This window comes from Labeo rohita, chromosome 11 (genome assembly GCF_022985175.1).
Source record: "Labeo rohita strain BAU-BD-2019 chromosome 11, IGBB_LRoh.1.0, whole genome shotgun sequence".
NCBI lineage: Eukaryota > Metazoa > Chordata > Actinopteri > Cypriniformes > Cyprinidae > Labeo > Labeo rohita.
This window is the reverse complement of record NC_066879.1, coordinates 16,237,353-16,263,394: the sequence shown is the minus strand read 5'-3', so window position 1 is coordinate 16,263,394 and position 26,042 is coordinate 16,237,353. Positions and strand designations below refer to the sequence as shown.

Below are 26,042 nucleotides of genomic sequence, written 5' to 3'. Positions count from 1 at the left end.
AAATGATCAGACTATGAAGGTGGGTTTGTTTGACATTGGTGTTCATCAAAAAGCCCTATCATTTTAGCATCATGATGGTGAGTTTTGCACAAAGCACTCATTTTCATTAAAAATTCTAGTTTGAAAAAGCTTTGCTAAGAACGTAAAGTCATAGAGCATATTTAAACTATGTGATCTTTTCAGGTTCTAGAAGAAGTCCTTATTGAGACTGGTGACGGAGAAAGAGCTGATTGACTTCTTGACTGCTTGTTTAACGTCAGGCCGTGATGCAGATCTGTCTCAAGCATGTCAAACTTCATCTCTCCAAGAAGTCTGAAGGAAAACACGTTGCTCATTTTGCTTATTAAAACACACTAATGAACATTTAACTGGTGTTTGCTAGTCGAAATTGAACGCGGTCCAGTAACAACGTTTCTTTTGTTCTGTCCCCTGAAGAAATGCTCCTGCTGTTTGGGAAACCCCCTGATATCTCTGAATGTCTCTGGGCAGGTCAGAAAGGCCCTGATGATGTCATTTGAGGACCCAAAACTGCAGAGCTGTTTTAATGTGGTTTGCGGCGTTTATTGCGCGCGATTACAACAACCATTATGCACATCCACAAAAAATGCTGCCACCCTTCGGCAAACCCGCAAACTGGTGCGCTCATTTCCTCTCCGTCCTTTGGCGGAGCAACAATGCCACTGTTTTTGCTGGCGGACCTGCTGGTCAGACGCACTACAGGTGTGAAAAAAGAGGCCTCAGTTTGCCATTCAGTTTGGGCATCATTCATTCGGGAGGTTATTTTTAGTGCTGAAAAGTTCAATGTGGTGCTACGTTTCTTTGGCAGCCCGTAGAGGTTTTGGAGCCAGCGCTGGATGCTGCTGTGGCTAAGGTCTTATGTGTAAGTGACAGCAATATGAAATGTTTATTAAAGGCTGCTTCCCTTGCCTCCTTATTTTTAACTTGAGTTGCTCATCTGTATTCAAATTGTTGACAGCCGCGGTGGGTGTTCCAGATTTTCTGCATAAGGGTGTCTTTTCTGTTCTGTTCAAGAACTTAAACACGCTATATATACCTGTTTAAAGTTCAGACAGCCCTACTTAATTTTTATTATTAATGTTACACTAAGAAACATATAGAAGTGTTAATAAATAATAGCAAAACCTGCCAACTCTTATGCATTTGGTATACGCATCTATTCAGTCAATCAAGTAATCAATCGATAACTAAATCCATAGTTTAAAAATATATAATATGAATTACAAAGTTATTCATTAAATATTAAAAAATAACTAAAGTAGAAAAAAATAGGTAAACTACATTTAAAAAATGTAACATTTATTTTTATTTTTGTTTAATATTTATTGTCTTTATTTTCTGTGTTTATTTATTTTCTTTAAATGGTTTTAAATATTTAGAAATATGTATGTATAAAATATTTTAAAACATTTTATTTAATTAAATATTTTTAAAATATTTTAAAAATAAATGTTAACAGTTTTATGTTTTTTTAATATTAATGTTTAATATTTATTTTTTTATTTATTTTTCTTTCTTTATTTTATTTTATTTTATTAAATATTTTAAAATTATTTAAATATTAAAACAATAACTATTGAAATAAATATTTTTAAAATACATGTTAACAGGTAGGTAAAATAAACTAAATTTAAAAAATTGACTTATTTTTTTAATGTATTTTTTCAAATATTTAATATTTATTTTCTTTATTTTCTGTATTTATTTATTTTCTTTACATGTTTATATATATTTTAAACATTTTAAAACGTTGTTTAATTAAATATTTTAATATTCATTAAATATTAAAAAATAACTATTTAAAGAAATATTTAAAAAATACATGTTAACAATTAGGTAAAATAAACAAAATTTTAAAATGATCTTTTTATATTAATGATTAACATTTATTTTCTTTACTTTCTGTATTTATTTATTTTCTTTAAATGGTTTTAAATATTTATAAATATGTATATATACTATATTTTAAAACATTTTATTTAAATATTTTTAATAATCATTAAATAATAAAAAATAACTATTTTAAGAATATGTTTAAAATACTTGTTAACAATTAGGTCAAATAAAAAATGTAATGTAATTTTAAATATATATATATTAATGTTCAATATAATATTCTTTATCTTCTGTATTTATTTATTTATTTTCTTAAATGGTTTTAAATGTATGTATAACATATTTTAAAACATTTAATTAAATATTTTTAATATTCATTAAACATTAAAAAAATAGCATGTAAATTAAATAAAATGTATTTTCTTTAAATGGTTTTAAATATTTAGAAATATGTCTATTTATTTTAGGCATTCATTTTTAAATATTTATTACATTTTAATTTTATACAAAAGCTCATGCTCAAATAAATAAAACTGCCGAACTTTTAAAATATAACAATATAAATTATAAATAAATAATATAAAATACTATTTGAGGATAAGCATTTAGATAAAAAGGCATCAAGTGTATCCTTTAATACCTTTAATAGTGTGCAAAAGTTGTAGGCCTATAGTGTTCAGATCACAGCAGTTTCAAACGATACCCTTCATTTAGGCCCGTACAAGCTGCTTTCCACCGCTATCTTGACTCATTACCTCTCTAGATGTAATCCCATCATGCATCTGAGTGATGAACTGTGCTCTGGAGGGAAAGGACATCTCGATAACAGACAAATCACTTTGAATTACTGCTCCAGTCAATGAGGTGTGCTGGTATTGGGGAAGAACAAACGGTCAAGAGCAGTGGGCAAAGCTCCTCTTATGCATCTGACAACAATCTGCCGTCACAGGCTCACGGCACCTCCCGACCCACCGCATTCAGTTTGTTCAGGCTGGCTTTCCGCAGACTGTGGCAGTGGCTCACGGGAACTCCCTCGCGCATGCCAGCTTTTCCTAGGGCGCTAAAGGTCGGGTTAAGACTGAGTGGAAAATCTGTCGGAGGGGGTCTGTTGCATTTAGGATCAGTTGTTCTTCCTTGGATATTATTACAGAGCGAGTGCTCTCCTGTGTTGGGGAAGGAATCCAGGAAAACACATCGGAATGTGCCATGATAAATTTCATGTGGCACAGCGGTGCCAAAGGGCATAAACACGAGGACAGCTATATGAGCGTCAAGTGAGGGTTCGTAAAAGTACAGCATCATATATGGTCAAACTGTACTCGGCCCATCACTGACACACACGTCTTGTTTTGGGGCATTTTACAATTATACGACTCCTCTGTTACTCTAACGACACAATCCAAACGGGATAGTTTATAGTGTCTTTGACACTTTTATGCCTCGTCGGGTCTTGCCAGGTATCGGATTAACCAATATTTACGTAAATGATGATCGGTCGGCCTTCGCCGAGAGCTTTTAGCAGTTTTTTCCTAGGTGGTCCATTTGTGTCTGACAACCTGACACCTTCTTAACTCCACATACAGTTTTCTGTCTTTCTGGTGACATATGAGTGTTGTCGTCATCTGATACTACGTGAGGATAAAACAATAACTGCTAGCGCAGCATTTGTGACAGGCCTGCTCTGGGAAAAAAATGTCTTAAAAAGAACAAACCGAGCTTTTGAATTATGTCACGCAAGTAATTTAATAGAAACACTGGAGTACATTTAAATTCCAAAGTGGCAGGGAGGTAAAAACTAGAGTGAAATGTTTTTATTACTATTTCTGAATGATTTAGCACCTGCGGGGATGGGGTGTAAGAAAATATAAGTGAAATTTTGGTCTCTAGATACTGAAATAACTCACTCTGTCCAATTGTTACTGAATAAAAAACAACCCCTGCTTAATTTAATTTAATACACACAGTTAACAGTTTTCTGATAAATTAATGCATTAAAATAACAGATCAAGTGTTAGCAAAAAATGTCAACTGGTCTCCCTTCAATAGCTTTATACGAGCGACCTCTTGTGGTCGCCTTTAGTTTTGCAAGCAACAAATGCATGGAGAAAAAAACTCCATGACACTATGACACTAGCCTACATTATATTCGTTTATATTTTGTAGCATTTTATCTATTTTTACCTTGACTATCACTCTGTAGTGACTAATACAATCAGATACAGCAATAATTTATCAAATATTCATTACAACACTAATAAATTGGATGCTTTCAACTGATTTTCAATTGAACTGTCACCAACTGAACTGCAGTGGCCAGACTATTACAAATATAATGTATTAAGCTACAAACTCTATTATAATGCACAATGTTTCCATCTAACATGTATTTTGAGGTGCAGCTCGTTATTTTAATGGAGTGTTTTAGTAGTTAGCAGTAAACCGGTTCCCTCACCTGAGCATTTGTGACCCTGGACCACAAAACCAGTCTTAAGTCGCTGGGGTATATTTGTAGCAATAGCCAAAAATACATTGTATGGGTCAAAATTATTGATTTTTCTTTTATGCCAAAATTCATTAGGAAATTAAGTAAAGATCATGTTCCATGAAGAAATTTTGTAAATTTCCTACTGTAAATATATCAAAACCTGATTTTTGATTAGTAATATGCATTGCAAAGAATTTAATTTGGACAACTTTAAAGGTGATTTTCTCATTATTTTGAATTTTTTGCACCCTCAGTTTCCATATACTGAAATAGTTGTATCTTGGCCAAATATTGCTCTATCCTAACAAACCATACATCGATGGAAAGCTTATTTATTCAGCTTTCAGAATGATGTATAAAGCTCAATTTTGAAAAATTGACACTTATGACTGGTTTTGTGGTCCAGGGTCACATTTGTGTTGGATGTTATCTTTGGGAATGGAAATATGGATATTTTATTTGTAAACATACTTTATTTGCTTATTTATTTTAAAACTAGCGAGCTAACCCTGGTGAAAAAAACAGCATATGCTGGTTAGGTATGTTTTGATGCTGGTTTAAGCTGGTCCTTTGCTGGTTCATGCTGGTCCTTGACCAGCAACATGACCAACAAAAACCAGCAAAGGACCAGCTTAAACCAGCATCAAAACCTACCTAACCAGCATCCCAGCATCAAAACATACCTACCAGCTTATGCTGTTTTTTTCACCAGGGAAGCCAGTAAGTATACTGATTGTGTCGTGTAAACATGGCTGAAGTCGCGAAAAGCGGAGGAACAGACAACCCGATTCAATTAATTCACCCTGGAACTGCTCCGATTCATTTTAGAATTTCGGCATCGCAAATGATTTTAAAAAGCAAAGTGGTGGGTGAAACGGAGCTGTTCGAAACTTCGAAATTCGAATCATTGCGTAGCAAAATGATTCACTGTTTCGAACTGCTCCAATCGGATCGCGAGAGCGTCTATGCGAATCTTTTGATTCTTATCGGAGCTTCGGAATTATTTGTTTCAGATGGGACCTTAAGAGCGGGTTCGTGAATCTTTTGATTTATATCGGGACTCGCAATTCACACTCCGAAGTCCCGATCTGAAATGATGGTTCGCGAATCAGACTGCATCCTCCAGAGGTCGTATTTGAAGGCTGCACACGTCATTAAGGATGTCTTATTTAAAGGGGTCATCGGATGCTAAGTTCACTTTTACATGTTGTTTGAACATTAATGTGTGTTGGCAGTGCATGTACAAATCTACCCTATAATGATAAAAAGCCATGCAGTGGTTTTTAATTAATCTGTAAAAATAATATTCCCTTTTTCAAATCGAGCCGTTCTCAAATGCCTGTCATTGTGGCGTCACACCCACAGAGGCCGCTCCCACGATAGTTGATTGACATGAGCGTCTTACCTCAGATCAGCTGTCAGAGTCCGTCCTCTTTGTTTCGATGCCAGAGCAGGGATGTAAGTTAGGCAAGAATATCTTCGATTGAGCGATTGAGGTGTTGTGTTGCTGGATGTAATAATGAAAGTAGTGGTCATCATTTACTCCCGACATCTGAGCCGCTGAAGATGCAGTGCATTAGGTTTGTTTGTAAAGGGAATGCGCCTCCCGATCTACATATATCCCTCTATGTTCGCGCAAATCATTCGTGATCCAGCTTCACTTACAGCAGAAGTGAGTAGTTTTTTATGAATCTCTGTGATCGGCTTCACTAATAATGTGCTAGTTAGCAGGTTTAGCGCTAAAGGCGGCTAAATGTGGTAAAAGTAAACAGGCTCCTCACTCCAGAGAGAGAAGAGAGGGGCGGGGCGAGCAGAGCTTATTTGCATTTAAAGCAGCCTCGACCAGAATGAGATGATTTTTGCAGAGCTGATTTTGGCAAGGTAAAAAGGGTGTTGTTTTACACTACCATTGAGAATTTTTAACCAAAGTATATTATAGACTTTTCATTAAGACCCTAGAGAATCATATCAACTTGTGGAAAATGGGCATCCGATGACCCCTTTAAGAAAAGTAACCAAAATAAAATTGACGTTATTCCTTGTGAGGTGTAAAATACTATAATTTAACGTAATTTAATGACCACCGGAGGATGCAGCCTTCTAAATGAGACGCAGCTAATATTCAGATCGGGACAAAGGCACGCGATTCACGAATCAATTGATTTAAATCGGAACTTCTGAGCCGGTTCGTGAATCATTTGATTTCCACAATATTATTAAACAGCACAAAACATTAAATCATTAAGGCAGTACAGTAATAAAAACAAAACCAAAAAGAAAGAAAGAATGCATCAATACAAATTAGTCGAAAAGTTTTTTTTTTTTTTTTAATCTTTTTTGTAGGCTATATAAATGAAGGTAACAGATCTTATGGATAAAATAAAAATACACATAGTTGTACATGACTACATTTATATGTAAAATATAATGTAAAATTATGTAAAAGCCTTTTAGTCAGGGGTTTTCTAAAAGATTGAAAACCCTGCTTTTAGAAAAAAATAGTCCAGCCGGTCTCCTTTGAACGCAACGTTAATAGGAACCTTCTAGCACAACCTTTATTTTCTGTCCGGGTTTATTTATCAGTGACACAACAAGCCTGCTAAACCGTCCTAGCCTCATCTTTGTTGATTGTTTTCGTTAAAAATCAGACACGGTAAGACAATATAGCCTTTTTATTGTCTTCGTTTGTTTGTATTTCTTATAATCTTCACGGAGTGAGTTTGCTGTGTGATAATGTAAAGTCTTTTCTGACAGGGTGTACGTGCTAAGCTAATAGAAAGCTATGGATTATTCTGAATGAAGTAAATTACACTTATTTCTGAATTAATTCAGAAATAAACAACGAAAATGAACCTTTCATGTATGGTGCTGTTTATTAATTTTTATCATCTGTTTTCTAACTACAAAAACCCAGGGAATGCTAGGAGGTCCGTGGAAATTAGTGTAACTTACATTAAAAAAAGACTTAAAAAGATTAAAACAAGTTACGTGCAGAAATCAATTAATAAATGAGTAAGTAAATAAGACGTCTACATTGCTATAATGACGATTAGAAAAAAATAAATGATGTTTTGAGATATTTATATTAATTTTTCACGATATAATTTTATTTATACAGTACATCTGTATATAGATTCTTTAGACAATAAACTCAATAGACGCCTTTTCAAATTTTGAAAGTGCGAGGATAATTATATTTGGTGGTTTGTGGCATCTAAAAGATTGAAAACTCCTGTTATTCAGTATATTATTAGCAATTTGTGAATTGAGTAACCTGCTGTGTTTTATTGACTTTTATGTCTTTATTTCAGAGGATTTATCATCTGGACTAATCTGCTTCTAAAATGGAGCCAGCCTGTCGAAAAGACAAACAAAAGCAGCAAACACCAACCCGTGGAGACAGAACCAAACAGAAATCAGCTCAGCAGGAGCTGAAGCAAAGACAAAGAGCAGAGGTTACACTCCCTCTTCATCCTAATATACTGATGTCCTTTGTGCCCGGAAATCCTTATAAATACATATCATAGTATGCAATACTATGGTTATTTGGACACTACCGTGATGCTAACCAAAATCACACTGTTCTATTTTGCAACAAAAATTTTTTTTTACTCAATTTAAATTAAATTGCGTTTCTTTTAATAATGTACATGCACCACTGGTCAAAAGTTTTTCTTATTTAACATATTTCCATGCTTTTTCTTTTTTTTTTTTGATGCAGTAAAAACAGTAATATTGTGAAATGGTATTACCATCTAAATACGTAATCTTAATATGAAATTTATTCCTGTGATGCAAAGCTGAATTACTCCAATCTTTAGTGTCACATGATCCTTCAGAAATCATTTTGGAACATTCTGTACAAAATTGCACAATCATTGTAATCAACCACTCATTTACTTGCACTTGAGGAATTAGAAATAGTGCAAAGTTTAACATTTCATGTCCTGTTGTCGTATCTGTTTTAATTCAGATCAATTAATCTCCATTTGTTTGTTCTCTTTTTCTGGTGTGTTGCAGATTTACGCCCTGAACAAAGTCATGACTGAACTTGAACAGCAGCAGTTTGAGGCCTTCTGCAAGCAGATGCAGTCACAAGCCGAATGAGGAAAAACTCATGTCAGGGCAAACATACGCAGGTTAGGGTTACATTATGAGGTTACTCATATTTTTGTATTACATGATAATCACCCCTTTCAGCCCCTGACTTCAAAACCAGAATGTATTCGCTGGAGATTGATACACACACACGCACACACTACTGGAACCTGAGTGTACAATCACATCGCAAATGTTGGTCAATATGTGCAAAACCAAAAATACATCATATTTATCATAGAACGACCCTGTGAGGACATTCACTCACTCTATAAGATGTTATGCTTCTGTTGACTTCATTTTCAGTGTCTTTGTTACTTATGATGTTTTATATAATACACAGTGTTTATTATCCTGAACAGTATGTGTGATTGCACAAAGCTATTTTAGACAATTTGTGACCTGTTGACTGAAGGCAAATAAGATGCAGTTGTCACTCTTTTGGTTTATGATTTAATTTATTTTTTACATGTGACATACTTTAATGATGATGATTTTTGACCATAAGTGGTTTTTAACAGTAGTTTGGTTATTAAAAATCATCTAAAATGATTTTCTTCTCTGAGCCTTATTTTCTTGCATCCCACGGTCAGGATATGCTGATAGAAAAGCTGATAAATACACTCATCATTCAAGTTTGGGGTCAGTAAGATTTTTTTAAAAAGACATTAATACTTTCATTCAACAAGGATGCATTTAATCAATCAGAAGTGACAGTAAAGACTTTTATTATGTTACAAAATAGTTTTATTTCAAATAATTTCAAATCTTTCCTGTTCAGAAAAATTTAAAAAATCATCGCTGTTTCCTCTAAAACATTAAGCAGCACAACTGTTTTCAACATTGATAATAATAATGATGCTGAAAATTCAGCTTTGCATCACAGGAATAAATTACATTTTAAAACATTAAAATAGAAAAAGTTATTTTAAACTGTAATAATATTTTACAATATTACAGTTTTACCATATTTTTGATTAAATAAATGCAGCTTTGATGAATGTAAGTTGTTCAAAAACATTCTAAAAGTCTTCCCAACCTCAAACTTCTGAGTGGTATTTCAAATACACTTTTGCGTTGAATTCTCAGCAGTCTCGTGGCACTGAAACAGTATGTCTGTGCAAAGTGTGTCTGAGGTCTGGGTACAGATGTGGTCATTTCTCCATCTGACCTGAATTTGTCTGTTTGCAGTCATTTGAAAAAGGCCATGTTGTGATATAATATCACAAATGTTTCAATGCCAAAACTATAAATGCAAAATTATTTAATAAAGGAATGTCAGAAACACATCATTCTTTGTCATTCATTTATTATTTTTGTGTCATGGGCATGATATAGACCTATTTATGACATTAGGAGATCATGCAAATTGCAAATCTGTTGCATATAGAACTTCATTAAAAGTGCATTGTTATATATCTCAATGTGTAGCTTGCAGGAGCATATAGTTAGTTAGTGGCCCAGAAGAACCTCTAAAGTAAAAAAAAAAAACAAAAAAACAACCCACCTAAAATAAGTTCTAATTTGACTTTAAGACACTTTTTTAAATGCCTAGCATTACATGTACACCTTAACCTGTATATTTTTAATTATGATTACATGTAGTATAGCATGTGCAAAACTAAAAGCAAGCTGCAAGCAAATTCTTCTTCTTTTTCAATCATTTTTAATTTTGTCTGACCAGTGTTTAGAGGTCTATGGTAACAGAGCTTCCAGTCACTCTCACTCCAAACCAGCCCTTCCAATACTTGGTATCTTGACCGCCATGTTCAAAAGAGATGAAGCGAAGGCCTGGACCGTAATTTGTGAAAGTGTGGCTCACCTAACAGAAGTAGAAACTGAGTTAAAACGACAGGTTTGATAAAAAAAATAAAATGACAAATGACAAATTTGCGTATTAAATATGATGCAATAGGCTATAGAAGGTTAAAGGTTAGGTGAGACTGAAGATTCTGCACTCATACCTGTTTCCAAGAGCAGTCGTGAAAGTCAGGGTTAAGGGTCACATTATTTGGCTTAAATCTGGAGATGACCTCTTGGTTTTCATCAAGCAGAGACACAGTGAGCTTATAAATACACCCACAGTCTGTTCGGCTGCAGTACCTACACATGCATTCAAAAGAAATGATTAAATGGACAATGTGATGAAACAAAACGCATGTCATTATGTCCATCCTCAAGGCTTACCAGTCCTCCACATGCACCGCTGGCTGTGCATTATCTAAATTTTCAGGGTCATAACCTTCTGCTAGCAAATCAATAACTTGTCTTTTTAGACATGGTCTGGAACAAAACAGAAGTAGTGAAACACACAGATGAATAAAGACGTATCAAAACACATGCAGTGAAAGAGTGTGAAAGAAAGAGAAGGATCCTTTTTCAACCAGAAAATCAGCCTTTTATTTTTCCCAACCCTCATCTGTTTAGCTACCATCCATTCTCTCTTACTCAAAAGAGGTGCTGAAGTATTTAGTGACTGATTCATCACCGAAACCATGTCCGCAATCCCCCGGCATGTCATCGGTCCGCCATTGATCGCCTCCATTCTCTATCAGCTCCCAGTGTTCCAGTTCCTCTGGTGAAGATACAGTTTTTTTTTTTAGATATTTTATTGATCTGATTGTTTTATCTTGAGCTCATATGTGATAGCAAATGGGTTAAGAAATTTGTGTTCTTATGTGTTATGCATGCAGTTATGACTTCATGTCTACTGCTAAAAGGTGATTATATGGTGACTACATTGATATTGACATTTATGCATTAAGCAGACACTTTAATCCAAAGTAACTTTGTAGAGCAGCATACGCAATTCATCAAAGAGCCAATAATATTTGCAGTACACAGTGCCATGTTTATTAGAAAACTATATTAGCAATTTGAAAGCTGGATTAGTTGTTTTCCCTAAATCTAAAAGCTAAAATCATGATGAAAAAAAAAAATTCACTACTGGTAAGATTTTGTAATATCACTAAATAATATTACAATATAAAATAACTTGTTTCTACTGAAAAATATTTTAAAATATATATTTAATTTTTAGCATCCTTACTCCAGTCTTCAGTGTCACATGATTAATCAGAAATCATTCTGATTTGCTGATCAAGAAACATTTATTATTCTCAAGGTTGAAAACAGTTGCACTGCATGTATAGAAAGTTCAAAAGAACAGTTTATTTTAAATAAAAATTTGTAACATTACAAATATCTTTAAGGTCACTTTTAACTAATTTCATGCATCCTTGCTTAATAAAAAATATTAATTTATTTTTTAAAGTCTTTTTGGCCTTTTTAAGGCCTTCTGAAAGGTAGTGTAAATGTGGACTTACCATCTCCATTAGGATTTTTTAAGAGGTTTCCAGGCATGTTGTTGAATCTGAGAGCTGTCTTCTTTTCCTGTGACTATTCAGAGAGAAATACATCATATAAAACAATGCAAAAGTGACAGTTTTTTGACTTTGGCATCTCTATCTTTTAACCAGCAGTCCTTTTTTTCATTTATCTGTCTGAGATGGATTCCATTTCCTGAATCCTTCAGTAGAGCTCAAACGTTTACCCTTTCAGGATGTTTATCACTAGGAAACCATTGTGAAAGAATGCATAAATTAAAGCCCAATCAATGCAATGCTAAAGCTGACGTCTTTCACTAGAACACAGCATATTTCTTTTAGGTTGACTGTTCCTTGTAGCACTAGCTTAGCCTTTTGCAGTGAGCTGACTCATGTTTACTGCTGTAGATTTGCATAGTGTAAGTTTATGTGCTCTTTGCACACACATGAAGTAAATGAACACAGCACACACATAAAAAGGCAACAAATCCTAAAAATTGTTCAGTACTTACAGTGAGCGGAGGATCTCTGAATCTGTCCTCTCAGTCCACTGTGTGTTTGGTGGTGGGAGGGAGCTTCCTGTAATTTGATCTTTCTGCAGACCTTCCCTAGTTGGTAGAATGAGGCACATGAGTATTCCTGCATCATCAGCTGTGCTCACCACTGACAGTTCTGCACAGCACATGATATGTGTGTACATTAGCACAAATGTCTCACACTTTAAAGAGAAAACCACAACTGAAATAGAGGAAGAATTCTCATAGAAAGAACTGTACAAATCAACCCATTAAAGATGTTTTCTATCTATTTTTATTTATATTGCGGCCATGAATGAATAATTCATTCCAACTGCTTACTATACATGGCAAGATTTACTAATTCGCCTACTTTTGTTTTAAGTAAATTGTGTCAACGGTTTACTAATTTGTTACATTGTTTTATAAAATATCATACACAATGAATCTCTTATTTGCATCGTGTCTACTCTTTGTTGTGAGGCAAAGTGCAGAACTTGGAACCGAACAAAACATGAGCATTTTTGAGCAATGAGTGAATTCTAACTTGTTCATTGTTCATGAAAACAACAGATGTGTCTGTTAATAGAAGGTTAATAGAAACCTATGAAGAGTGGAGATAAAATTAAAAAGCCCCATCCCGCAGGTTGACGGGATTGCTTACATGTGTGAAAATATAGGTAAAGTATAAAGTAACACAAGAGAAAATCAAAAACAATGGACTTGTGACAAGGTGTCTGTAATTAAAGCAATAAGCCCCAAGAAGCTGTGGTTTACAGTGAATTTATAACAGCTAAGGGGCGTTGTTAGGCACAACGCGAAGCGGATTATTATGGAACGGTTATTCCATATACGTAGTAAGGTTTCACTAAATAAAACAGAGTAAATAAAGTGTAATGATATTAATAAAAAAAACATTATTCTTCCACCAAACAATGTAGTTCCTCAAAAACGGTTGTGGTTGTAACAAAATGATTGCTGAGCAATACACAGATGTAAACAAAGAAGTAATTTACAACAGCTTCGAACACATCTCAGCCAGTCAGAATCTAGAACCGGGTGTTTTAACAAATAACTAACTATCCATTTTTATAAAACCTGGCTTTTACTTTAAGCTTTCATTTTGTGATGAGTAGTTTATTGCTAGGAAATAAGCATGAGAAATACCAGGCAAGTATCTGAGAGCTGCCAAGATCAAATCAATTTAACTATTGTAGGAACTATTATATCCAAAACACAATAAACTCATTTAGCCTTTTCAAGGTTCCATATTTACATCTGGGAATCCATGTTTTGGTATCATGAGACCAGATCAACCATTTTGGTTCTACAGGGAGAAGTGCTTGTTCCCCACAGTGAAGTTCAGTGGTAGTGAAGATCTTCTATAGGGATGTGTGAGTGCTGAAGGTGTGAGAGAGTTGTGCTTTATGCTGTCTTGATGAATTCACACACCACTGTGTGATGTAATACAAAAACTTAAAGATGCAATCCTCTCCTCATACCTTGCATTTTTTGCATTTTTTTCAACATGACAATGACTATATACATTCTCCCAAGGTAAAAAGCCTTCTGTGGGCAAGTGTTTTACCCAGCCTTAACACTCTTGAGCACCTAAAGATCAGGGCATTTAAGGAGTTAAACAGGATAGACGTGACAATTTCTCATGAACTTGTATACTTAATGCCAAGAAAAGTCAGAGCAGTATACTCAGTATACATATTAAGTACTACAATATTACATGTTTGTTGAGGTTTCTGTAGAACTTAATTTAAACAAAATTGGATCATTTATTTTGCAGATATTAGTGGCATATTTCTCTCTTTACTGAGTGTACCCATTTGTGCTAAATATAGCATATCTTAACAGTTTTGACATGAATTTTGGAATCCTGAAAATCCTGTCCATGTTAAAATAAGACTTTCTGTTTTCAGAGGAAAAAAGATGAGAAAGTAAAAACCTACACTACCGTTCAAAAGTTTGGGGTCAGTAAGACTTGTAATAGTCTTTAAAGAAGTCTCTTATGCTCATCAAGGCTGCATTTATTTGATTAAAAATATAGAAAAAAAAACAGTAATATTGCAAAATGTTTTTACAATATAAAATAATGTTTTTTATTTTAACATACTTTAAAATAGAATTTATTCCTGTGATGAAAAGCTGAATTTTCAGTCTTAAGTGTCACATGATTTCATTCTAATATGCAGATTTATTATTAGAATGATCAAATAATATCAACAGTTGTGCTGCCAAATATTTTTTGGAACCTTTTTTTTTTTTTTTTTTTTATTCTTTCATGAATAACAAGTTTAAAAAGTACAGTGTTTATTCAAAATATAAATATTTTATAACAATGTAAATTATTTATTATTAACTTTTAATAAACTTTTAATTATTAACTTAATACATCCTTGGTGAATAAAAGTATTAATTTCTTAAAAAAAAAAGAAACAATAAAAATGTACTGACCCCAAACTTTTGAACGGTAGTGTACGTCTTGATTTTAGTTCTTGTTTCAAGGGTTTATGGTGTAAACTTAATTTTTTTGTGTGCCATATCTGACATCTGAATCTGATTAAATAGGATATATTGATATGAATACAATTTTAGTTCAATAAATAAATCTAAATATAAGAAAATAAAAGTCTAAAATTGGTAGACGGCAATATTATGCCAAGTTATTGTGCTTAACAATATTTATAGCAGTATATTTCCTCTTTAAAAATAGCTAAACAATCTGACAGATATTTAGAAAACTCATGTGTTATTCCGCAGTAATACTAAATCAATCAATAAATAAAAGGTAATAATAAAAAAGATACTTTACAGTAACTAACTCGTTTTTGCTTTGTTTGAAATGTATATTGGTGTGTTTGTTTTTTAATGAATGTCACTTCTTTGATTTTTTTTTATAATGCTATTCAAAGTGTAAATTATACTTAGTATAACGTTATACGTGTATATTATATTTCTGACATGTAAACTGGCCAACAGATGCGTGATCCATATGAATGCAATAGGGGACTTTTATTTTGGTAGATGAGCAGATCTGTCTGTCTGGGTTTCACCCATCACATCTTCATCACATTCGGACGTATATCATCACTGTTTTCCATCACTCCTGTCACTGTCATCGCCTGTTTTTCGATCCAGGATACTTATCTGCCTCTTTACCGTCGCGTGGTCCACTATCTGCGTTTCCGCAGCAGGTTAACGTGAATAAAACACCATGAACACAAACATCAGTCACAACAATGTTAGCATTACGGCTAGCCAATTAGCAAGTTCCTGCAGGGGAGGAAAAAAGTGGATTAAGTTTTGTTTAAAGATATTACAGCTCGAGCTAGCTAAGGATTTAGTTGCGTAGTCGTGGATATCGGTCATAATTGATGTGTTTTGAATGAAATAGTGTTATTAAACATAACAGATCAGGTCTGTCAGTGCTGACAGGCTATCTGAGCTCGAAGACTGCCCATCAAAAAGATTAAAAAGCGTAGTTTGTTTACTAAAATGATCCGGAAAGATAATAAACGTTTTATTTGAGTCAAATCACAGATGGGGAGATGAATATATAAAACAGTAAGAAAAGTTATATGTGTTTTTGCAGTTTGTTTAGGTGTGGAGATACGTGACGTGACTCTGTGTATTATATAATCTCATAAATACATTTTTAAAACTTGAATTTGTCTGACAAGATTCTTGTGTTTACTGATTGACTAAATGAATTTATTCGAAGGTTTTTAAATAATTGTTTGATCCAGTCAGATGTTATCATAACTAATGTACAATATGTATCAAAACAGGAAGCTCTAACACGATTTAATTGTCGTTTCTGTGTCATTCCAATGTTGTTTTGATATTATATGTGTCATTATATGAGTCGCATGTGATATAAAATGTGATCGTGAACTAAAACAGTTTTTTTTTACATTATAGAAATGGACAACAGCTCGACGACTTGTCCGTTTGACACACAGGTAAAGGATTTTTATTTGACATTTCATTCATTTAATTCCCAGCTATGACGGTTTTTAATGTTCTTATAGATTATGCGGTGTCTTTTCAGTAACGTTATTTCGGCATGACTATATTTTCCGATGAATCCTCGGTGCATGTATAACGTTGACGTTAGCTGAAAATAACGTTAGGTTTTCCTCGTTTAACACTGAACGCTAATGTGTGGTCATTATCGAAAATATATAAAAACCTATCTTATTTTAATGCTAGTTTGACCTCTTTGAATAACTAAATCGTCAAAAGAAGAGATAGTGTCTTTGTTTTATGCGATCCCGTTAGCAATGGCTGGCTAACTCATATTAGTTCATTAGATGCGGTTTAGCTCGATTGAATCAAAGAAGATCCGAGTCGTTTTTCGGCTTTTCCTCTTTGTTTTCACAACTTTCATAAGCTATTTATTTTGTTAAGCTCGTTTTTGTTCTCTTTTGGGCTGTTAGTGTTCAGTCAGTGTGTACCGTGTTGCTAAAACAAGCCTTTTAACATTCGGTCACATTATTAAATACGTTTTTACATCGAACATGGAGTTTTGTCGATGCAGACGGAGTAGTAGTATATCAGGCGAATTTACATGGGTGTAGATCGGGTAATTGAATGACAGTGATATGTCGTTTTACTCGTAGTTGTCAATATGTCGAATATTTGCACAGTTGACAGAGCCAGTTCGCCTTTGCGCATGCGCGCACATTGCTTTACTCCTACAACATCAGATTGGAAAAGCAGAGACTACGTTTATAAGTACTGAAGTGTGTATACACATCCTTTGTATATCTTTAAATGACGATTTTGTGTATGGAATATTTAATATTTTTAATATTATTTATTTAATATAAATTTTTCTTTTTGCATGTTTGTTTGTTTCCATTCTCTGATTGGTGGAGATTTTTTTTGGCAGAATCATGGGTAATGTAGTTTTTTACCAGGTATTAGCTATTAAATATGTTTTTGTAAAACAGTTTAAGCATCGTGTTCAACCCTTAACAGCATTGGTGACTCAACCAATGGTGATTGGGCAGGGACTACATGTTTGAAAGCAGTCATTATGTTTTTTTATTTTTTATTTTTTATCCATTGTGACATGAGTGGTCTAGAAATTTTATGTTAATGTAATCCTGAGTTGTTTTGTTCCATGTTTCTTTTTCTTTTCTTTCTTTTTTTTTTTTTTTTTTTTTTTTTTTATAATTTACCCTTGGCTTAAAATGCTTTAAAATAAAAAAAATGCACAAAGTTCATTACTATTTCATGGGACATGCATTGCTTCATTTTTGACTGGTTTAACAACCTATAGCATTGCAGTTTGGTCGTAATCTAAATGTTAAAAGTGGATTTAATCCTTTTCAAAAGAATTAAATGCTGCTTTAACCTTTTAAACTCATGGCACTACTCCTTTCAAAGATCAAAATAGTCACTTTAAGATGTTTTGATGCTGTTTTTTTATTGCAGGCCTACAGTTCGACATTTAAGCGGAAACGGACGGTGGAAGATTTCAACAAGTTCTGCACTTTTGTGCTCGCATATGCTGGTTATATTCCTTATCCACAGGAGGTGAGTATTATATTTTGACGTAACTGAGAGAAGATTGTGGTAAAATGCTACTCACTGTGCTTTTACGTTTGATAGAAAGTGCTGTCAGTGTTGCAGGGTGAAGCAGGCCCTGCTTTCCTCAAGATCGCTCTGACACTTTGACCTCCAGAAGTTCCTATCACTGGCAGTGGTGTAGCACTTCGTGTTCATGGGAATTTTGTTTTTCGTTTTTTTGGTGGCACGCCTCTTATGAGCTGCTTTGCTGCTGACGCTCTTGTTTGATCCGCAGAAATGGTGGTGGCTCTTATGTCACGGCCGCTGAGAGACATCCCCCCTCCAAAAAAACCTCAGCCCTCCCTCCCAGGGTAAGAGGGCCACTCCAGTCTCCTCCATTCTCATCTCAGACCCTGTCTCTAAGTGCCATTCTTCACAACAGCAGTGTGTGTGCATCCACAAACACTTCAGTTTCAGGTCTTCCCTTTAATGGATCCTTCAAATGGATGGAGGCTAAATCGAGAAAACTCTGTTGCAGGGAATTGCATGAGGGCTGATAATAGCCACAAGTGTTCCAAAACCCAGTGAGCTGCCTACATAGGGTGCTAACATCCTAACTGCTTACATAAAGTGCAAACTATTAATTGGCATGGTTGGTTGGTTAGATAATAAAACAATTTGGATTGGATGTATATATAAATATTGGGTAAAACAGTCAGTTTTGTATGCCAGATAGTCAGTGTAGAAAAATGATGATACACCACTAAAGGAAGGTCAGATTCCCTATGTTTTATAATCATATAACCAGTTTATTGGGATGAGGATAGGTGTTAAAACTCAAGTCAGGTCAACTTTATTTACATAGCTCTGTGTACAATACAAATTGTTGTGTCAAAGCAGATTTACTGGAAAATAACAATTAATCAATGATGCAAATGTCATTAAATGTGAGACAAATTTAAATTTTGCCATAAAGCAGCTCTAAATGTTCAGTTCGATAATTGTGTAAAGATCATCAATTTTGATGAACTACAGTTGAAGTCAAAAGTTTACATACACCTTGCAAAATCGGCCAAATGTTAATTATTTTACCAAAATAGAACAGAGTATACAAAATGCATGTTATTTTTATTATTTTTTATGTAGTACTGACCTGAATAAGATATTTCACATAAAATATGTTTACATATAGTCCTCAAGAAAAATAATAGTTGAATTTATAAAAATGACCTGTTCAAAAGTTTACATGTGCTTGATTATTAATACTGTGTTGTTACCTTAATGATCCACAGCTGTGTTTTTTTTGTGTAGTGATAGTTGTTCATAATGAGTCTCCATCTTTTCACACTGAGAACAACTGAGGGACTCATATGCAATTATTACAGAAGGTTCAAATGCTCACTGATGTTCCAGAAGTTAACCATGCATTAAGAGCCAGGGGGTGAACACTTTTTGAATTTGAAGATCAGGGTAAATTTACCTTATTATAAAAACAACAAACAAACAAAAAAAACAGCTGTGGATCGTTCAGGTAACAACACAGTATTCAGAATCAAACATATGTAAACTTTCTATAAGTTCAACTATTATTTTCTTTTTATGGACTGTATGTAATCCTCTTTTATCTGAAATATCTTATTCAGCTCAGTACTAAAAAAAAAAAAAATGCATTTTGTATAATCCCTCTTATTTTGATAAAATGATTTACCATTTTGCAGATTCTGAAAGGTGTATGTAAACTTTTGACCTGTATTTAAGTCAGTTCAATGTTGATTCAATTCAGTGATTTCCACGTCGTCACCTGAGCATTGGGCATCAAAAACGTTACAGTTGGAAACTGACCATATCTAGTAGAAATATCCAACTTAAGTTTTTTGTTCTGCCATTTTGATTGAATGCCTGTTGTCTACGATGATGTCTAGGTAGGCAGCTCACTATGCTTTGGAACAGCTAGTGCTTTCATAATGTGTTTTCACATCCTTTCAGCTAATATAGAGTCTGCTTTTGGAAAGATCATTTGATTATCTAGTTCCTTTAATTCAGTCCTACATTATTATTTATTTGCTCACTACTTGCTTTGTTTCCGCAGGCTACTCAGCACAGAGGAGACATAGCCCTTCATAGCACACAAATAATGATTGCTTTAATAACAACAGTAAATGAGGGTATAAACAAAAGTAAGGGTAGACAGAGATGGACCCGTGAGAAATGCACCAAAATAATCCACCATTGATGTGGGATCCATGTGTTTCTGAGCTCATTAGTCATGACCAAGAAAGCTGATTACGGTTTGACAGCAAAATGAGGGGGAGGTTTTAAGTTCTCTGAACTTACAGCGGAAGTTCGTAAACTTGACATTTGTGTGCTTTGTTTTTACAGAGTGCGGTTTCATTGCACAGATGCTTGCATTTCTGAGGACCAGTAATTTGTAGATTTGTAGATTTTAATTTTAGGAGTGACTACAAGAGCTTTTTGCTTGGCACTTTCCTTCTTTTGCCTTGGTTTGTTATAGTCACTTTTTTTTTTACCAGTCACTTTGTGCTGGTGTTCATGTTCTTTATGTATTGGTAATCATGCTTTTTACTTGGTAATTCAGTTAATTGTTTGGTGCTCAGTGCTTCGTATCACCGAACTGATTGATCTGATAAAAAATTGCTGAGAATTTTCATAATTACATGTTCTTACATTTTAGCCTTTATCAGACTCAAATGTCTAAATCCCTTACAATGCTGAATTTGCATCATTACAGTATTTTATTAGCAAATTCCTGAGTGAAATGTTTATAATAAGATTTCGTAATGATGCATGCTTGAGTAGTATGTGGGATTTAGACATTTTCAAGTTCATACTGAACTATGAATGTTTCAGGTGTGCGAGCCTTTTATCATATTGCAAAATGGGAAATGCTCCATTTTAGGGATGTTTATTTAATGTAAGCAGGCATTTTCATCTTGCACCAGTGTGGTCTGCATTTCTTGTCATTATGAATATTGCACCATAACCAGCAGGATTCGTGGGTGTGGCTGATTTCTGTTTATTAATTTCACCATAAGTCTTCTTGAAACATGCAGTGAAGTTATTTGGTCACTGTTCATCTCCAGTCTTCAGACCAGTGTCTTAATTTAAGAAATTCAGTGGTTAAAATAGTGTTTTCAATCGCTGTCCACAGGAAGCACACTTGAGAAACAGCTCTAGTCCTCCCAACAGCACCGGCAGCACCGCAGACAGCGACGGATGGGACAACCAACGGCTGGGCTGCGGCCTCTCGTCTCCAGACGAGCCCCCGCCCAAAAACCGCAAGAGCTTCGCCGGATTCAAAAGACCCACGAGCGAGGATTCCGAGCCTCAGAAGCGTCCGAAATCAGCAGGCCTTCTCCTGGAGGGCCGAACGAAGGCAGACAAGGTGAAAAAGAAGAAGAAGAAGCTGAGGAAGGATAAGAATGAGGAATTGAGATCTTTCACCCCATTTACTCCTCCCAGTGCCGAAGGTGAGATCTCCAATTATGGATGTACCATTAAAGAAGAACCGGAAGATTACCTCAGCATCCCCGTACCAACCGATGACATGGGTGAAGACCAGCCTACGCACATTGGCACATCTTCAAAACCTGCCCCGAGTTCACCAGGCCCGGCAATGTGCAAAGAGGAGCCTGATGTTGGCCGTCCTTGCTGGAACGGTTCTAAAAGTTCAAGTCCAAAGTCGGAGGATTTCGAGAAGCCCTTAGAACCTCAAGACGAAGCAGTTGTCTTGAAAGTAGAAGGTTTTTCTGGTAAAAGGACTGTGGTCCGCCAGGGGAAACAGGTGGTGTTTAGAGACGAGGATGGATCGGGGGATGATGAGGACATCATGGTGGATTCAGGTAAGCAGGAAGTTTCAGGCCCAGATACATTCACAGCGAAGTGTAGTTTTCACTCTGGACCAATGTGTGGAGGATTGTTTCTGCTGGAATTAAAATAGTAAAGATAATGGTGACCTTTGATCTCACATTTCTGACTTTATTTGCCCATTTGAGAGTTTACATCTCAGAATTATTATTTTTGTCAGAATAGCAAGATATAAATTCACAATTGCGAGACCTCCAAACGGACTTCCAAACCAGTGGTAGTTTGAAGGTGTTTACCAGCTGGAGTAAACTTTTCCGGAAAGTTTGATTTGGCAAGCTGTTTTGTACGAAAGCTTGTTTCTGCCATTAAAAAAATAATAATAATAATACAGTAATTGCGATGACAGATATGACATTTCTCTCAATTTTGTGTTTATAGCTTGAGTTTATAATGCAATTGCGAGTTGACAACTCACAGTTCCTTTTTCTGTTTTCAACTTTTTGTCTCTCAATTCTGACTTTACCTCGCAATTGTGATTTTATATCTCACAATTTGGACTTTTCGGAATTGCGAGTTTACGTTTCTGTTACGATTCTGTTTTTTGGTTTCTGCTATGGACTAAAAAAATTTTTAAACGTATTTGCAACTTATTATCTCACATTTCTGACTGTTTTCCCACATTTGGGAGTTTACCTCGCACAATTCTGACTCCTAAAAAGCCGCAATTATTTATTTATTTATTTTTATTCCATGACAGAAACCAAATAAAATGAATTACAAGATATAAATAAAGGTAATTGTCGTTTTTCTCGTAATTGTGAGTTTATGTATTTTTTTTCCTCAGAATTACGAGATATAATGCAAGACATTGTGAGATATTAAGTTGCAATTGCGTTTTATAAAGTAAGAATCACGAGATGTAAACTTAAAATTCTGAGAAATAGTCCCAAGAGTCGTCATCTGCAAACAGTCTTGCAGTTGCGAGAAAAAAGTCTGAATTGTGAGGTAATTATCTCCCCCCCTCCTTTTTTTTGTTTTTCCGTGTTTTATTCAGTCATAGTTGTAATTTAAAGGTGTTTACTAGCCAGGGCCAACTTTTCCGGAAAGTTTGATTTGGCAAGCTGTTTTGTGTGCTTGTTTCTGCCATAAAAATAAATAAATAAATAAATAATGTAGTTGTTATGTCACAGTTCTGGCGTTTTCTCCCAATTGTGACTTTATATCTTGAGTTTAAAACTTTTTTTGTTCAGAATTACTAGTTATTTATTTATGAGCTTGTTTGAAATTACATTACCTCAGTTTGCTTTTCGCTTGGAGTATGTCAGAGCCTTTCCTTTTGGAGTCTGCCGTTGTCAAAAGTAAATTGCAATTTTGTGTGTGTATATATATATATATATATATATATATATTATATATATATTTACAGAATTTACTGTTTCTCTTTGCAGATGATGACTCTTGGGACCTAGTTACGTGTTTCTGCATGAAGCCATTTGCCGGGCGGGCGATGATTGAATGCAACCAGTGCAACACCTGGATCCACCTCTCATGTGCCAAAATCCGCAAGTCCAACGTCCCCGAGACGTACATCTGCCAGAGGTGCAAAGACTCAAAGTTTGACATTCGCCGCTCCAATCGCTCAAGAGTGGGCTCTCGAAAACACCTTCTCGACTGATGACGCTCTTCTCGATCTGCCCATCCACATATACAGAAACTCATAAAATTGTCTTCAAGACGAGACTCAATGAGTTCTGAAGAGGAAGGGCTCAGTGACCTGCTTGCGTCACGTTTTTTTGTTTGTGTTTTTAATATTTCTCACCTTCCTAAATGTTTGCGTCAGGCAATCAATACTAGGATGATGCATTAACTGGAGCAGATTTCTGCCGGACAGACGGACAGTTGGAGTTGTGACGGTACACAGCTGAAGTTGTGCTGGAAAGACGGGACTGCCGTGTCGGATTGCACTTTTTTAAAAACAAAGGGGTAGCTAGAGATTCCCCTTTGTACCCATAGCTTTCAAAAGTATGTCTATTTGTCAAAGTATGTATATTATATAAAAAATAACCGTAAGATATTAGTGTTCGAAGTGTTTAGACTCATCATTTTGTGTGGATCTTTTCTGAGACCCCCAAATGTGTATGAGGGAGTTCTGTTTGTTGGATAATGTTGAACGAACTTTTCAGCAGCAGTCACTGATGACTTGGAGTGACACATCAGAAACGGTTCTTGCTACGTTGTGGTATTTTTTTTATTTTTTTTTGGCGACAAATTGCAGATAAGAGACTATATGTGTCATTTCTATTTCTTGATTTATAAATCCTGATAATTACTACATTTTCTGCCCTTCGTTGAACAGGAAACTTTTTGTTTGCGTGTTGTAATGTTTAACTAAACAGGTTGTTGTTTTGTTTTTGTTTTGTTTTTTCTCCAACATGATGTTTAATATGTTAATTATGTAAATTATGTGAGTCATTACAGGTTGGGAAAGGGGTGGATATTCTTACTGGGTGAATCCCAGAATCTCACAAAAACATATCCAGGTCTCATTTCACCCCATAGTCATTTTTAAAAGAATTTAGCCTTTAATTTTCTTGTGGAAATAGTATTAATCTAAATTCTGTGGTAAAATATCACTTGGGCATGTTCTTGTCAGGTTTTGTGAGATTCTCTGTATTGCCAAAGGGAAGAACATTTTTGCCGTATGTGCTGAAATGCCATGGCTTACTTAGTAGTAGTCATATTTACATTTGAAACACTGTACTGGTATTATTTGATCTACAAATCTTGGGTTTTCAAAACTTGGCAAAGCTTGTATTCAGAGGAATCACTCATAAGGGTGTAATTCTTGTTAACCACTGGGACCGGTTTAACCTGGTTGATAATCGATGAGTCTGTTTTCATGTTCATAGGCATGCTCAGATAAAAATGTGTGATTGTGTCCTATTAGCTGGTCCACTCCCATCACAAAAACCGTAAGTTTGTTTCTTGAAGACATTTTGTAAAAAAAATTTTAATCTCATGTGAGTTGGTTTTCATCAGCAGAATGTACTGTTCTGATAGATGAGATAACCACTGCGGAGAAGATAAGATAAATTATTTGGCACCTTTAATATGAATATTTTGTATAAGTTAGATTTCCATTTTCACTACTCTGCATGCTTGACCATAAAACCCTTTTCCATTTTTAGACTAAGCCATAAAAATCTCAGTCTGTGATGTTTTTCAAGATTTATCTTGAAGAAAAACAGCCCAATAATGCTGATAGTTCATGAAAATAACTGATTTTGTGAAATTGTCCTGGACTTTATTTCCTGATGAGTCAGTGGACAGTCTCCACAGTGTTTTTTTTTTTTAAAGCATATTAAAGCAGGACACTTTCTTTGTAAACATTTGGTCTTCCTGTCAAATGACAATTTGGGAAAGTGTAATTTGTAGGCCTAGTATGAGCAAGCTAGCTTTTCATTGTTTTGTGGGGAAAAAGTGTCATTTGTAAATTGAAATGCTTATGTTCATGCTTTCTTCCTTTTTTTTTAAAAAAAAACAAATTATCAAGGGATCATGGATGATGGTTCTGTACATTTTGTTTTGTACAATCATAATGTGTTCATGTAGTATGGCTGATATTTCAGGGCTGTTTGTGTGCAAGAAGAACTGCTAAAGTTTGAGATCACACTGTTACGCTGAGTCCAATGAAAAGAAAGAGAGATGTTTCTGTGAAACTTCATGTAAACCGGTGTAAATAAAGAGATGACGATTTTAATGATTTTTAATGATTTTAATTCATGTGAGCCATAACGTTCTTTTATACATATTAGGGCTGTGTACCTATGCGATTAATTCAGAATCCTTAAAATAATTTAACCCAATAAACGTAAATAAATTACTGAAGCGCGTAAAAATTGTCATTAACGTAACGATTTAAAGGTTGGAAGATAGTCATGCTGACTGTGAACGTCTACAACGGCGCATCTGTGACCCTGGTAGGCAGAAAATTCTATTTTAACCCTTTAACCCGGCTCTGTTTGCATTTAAAACATTTTAAGCCGCTAAACTCTGGGCAAGTTTTCAGTCAAATAAACTAGTAAGGCAAATGCGTTCAGATAGTAAGTCCAAAACAGACTTGGCATTTCCATGTGGTCCTGTTTGGTATCGCAGCTTAGCTTGTCCAGCTGTGCTTTGGTGTGCATAAATTTATGAATTAACAGTTATATGGACTAATATAATTGGTTATTTGGTGTCCTTTTTGAAACCTGAGTTTACCTTAAAGAAAGCTGACAAGAAGTACAGTTTTGATCACCGATCACCCTTTAATCTGATAGTTTTCTATACTGGATATAGCAAATGATGACAAATGTGTGTATAGAGGGTTTGCACTTTTGTCACAACTTGGTTAGTTGCCCAGATGCGCGG

The 26,042-nt window shown here is 34.8% G+C and overlaps 3 protein-coding genes across 4 annotated transcripts; 2 read left to right on the top strand and 1 right to left on the bottom strand.

The window, feature by feature from the left end:
• The first annotated feature begins 6,870 nt into the window (after positions 1–6,870).
• svbp (small vasohibin binding protein) lies at positions 6,871–9,369 on the top strand. The gene is made up of 3 exons (XM_051123441.1): positions 6,871–6,992; positions 7,651–7,794; positions 8,360–9,369. The coding sequence occupies exons 2-3, from the start codon at positions 7,684–7,686 to the stop codon at positions 8,444–8,446; spliced, it is 198 nt and encodes a 65-aa protein (XP_050979398.1). The 5' UTR covers positions 6,871–6,992; positions 7,651–7,683; the 3' UTR covers positions 8,447–9,369.
• A 523-nt stretch (positions 9,370–9,892) lies between these two features.
• fbxo2 (F-box protein 2) lies at positions 9,893–12,358 on the bottom strand. Its single transcript, XM_051123440.1, has 6 exons — positions 12,276–12,358; positions 11,764–11,836; positions 10,886–11,012; positions 10,625–10,720; positions 10,402–10,540; positions 9,893–10,259 (listed from the first exon to the last, which is right to left on the bottom strand). The coding sequence occupies exons 2-6, from the start codon at positions 11,798–11,800 to the stop codon at positions 10,125–10,127; spliced, it is 534 nt and encodes a 177-aa protein (XP_050979397.1). The 5' UTR covers positions 11,801–11,836; positions 12,276–12,358; the 3' UTR covers positions 9,893–10,124.
• Positions 12,359–15,321: 2,963 nt separating this feature from the next.
• On the top strand, positions 15,322–25,392 carry phf13 (PHD finger protein 13). Of its 2 annotated transcripts, none has more exons than XM_051122820.1 (5): positions 15,322–15,484; positions 16,212–16,252; positions 17,733–17,834; positions 20,977–21,667; positions 23,081–25,392. In XM_051122820.1, exons 2-5 carry the CDS (start codon positions 16,214–16,216, stop codon positions 23,305–23,307), a joined length of 1,059 nt encoding a protein of 352 aa, XP_050978777.1. In that variant the 5' UTR covers positions 15,322–15,484; positions 16,212–16,213; the 3' UTR covers positions 23,308–25,392. The 2 variants fall into 2 exon arrangements, with proteins under 2 accessions (XP_050978777.1, XP_050978778.1); XM_051122821.1 differs by having other exon boundaries at positions 15,322–15,854.
• The last annotated feature ends 650 nt before the right edge of the window (positions 25,393–26,042 follow it).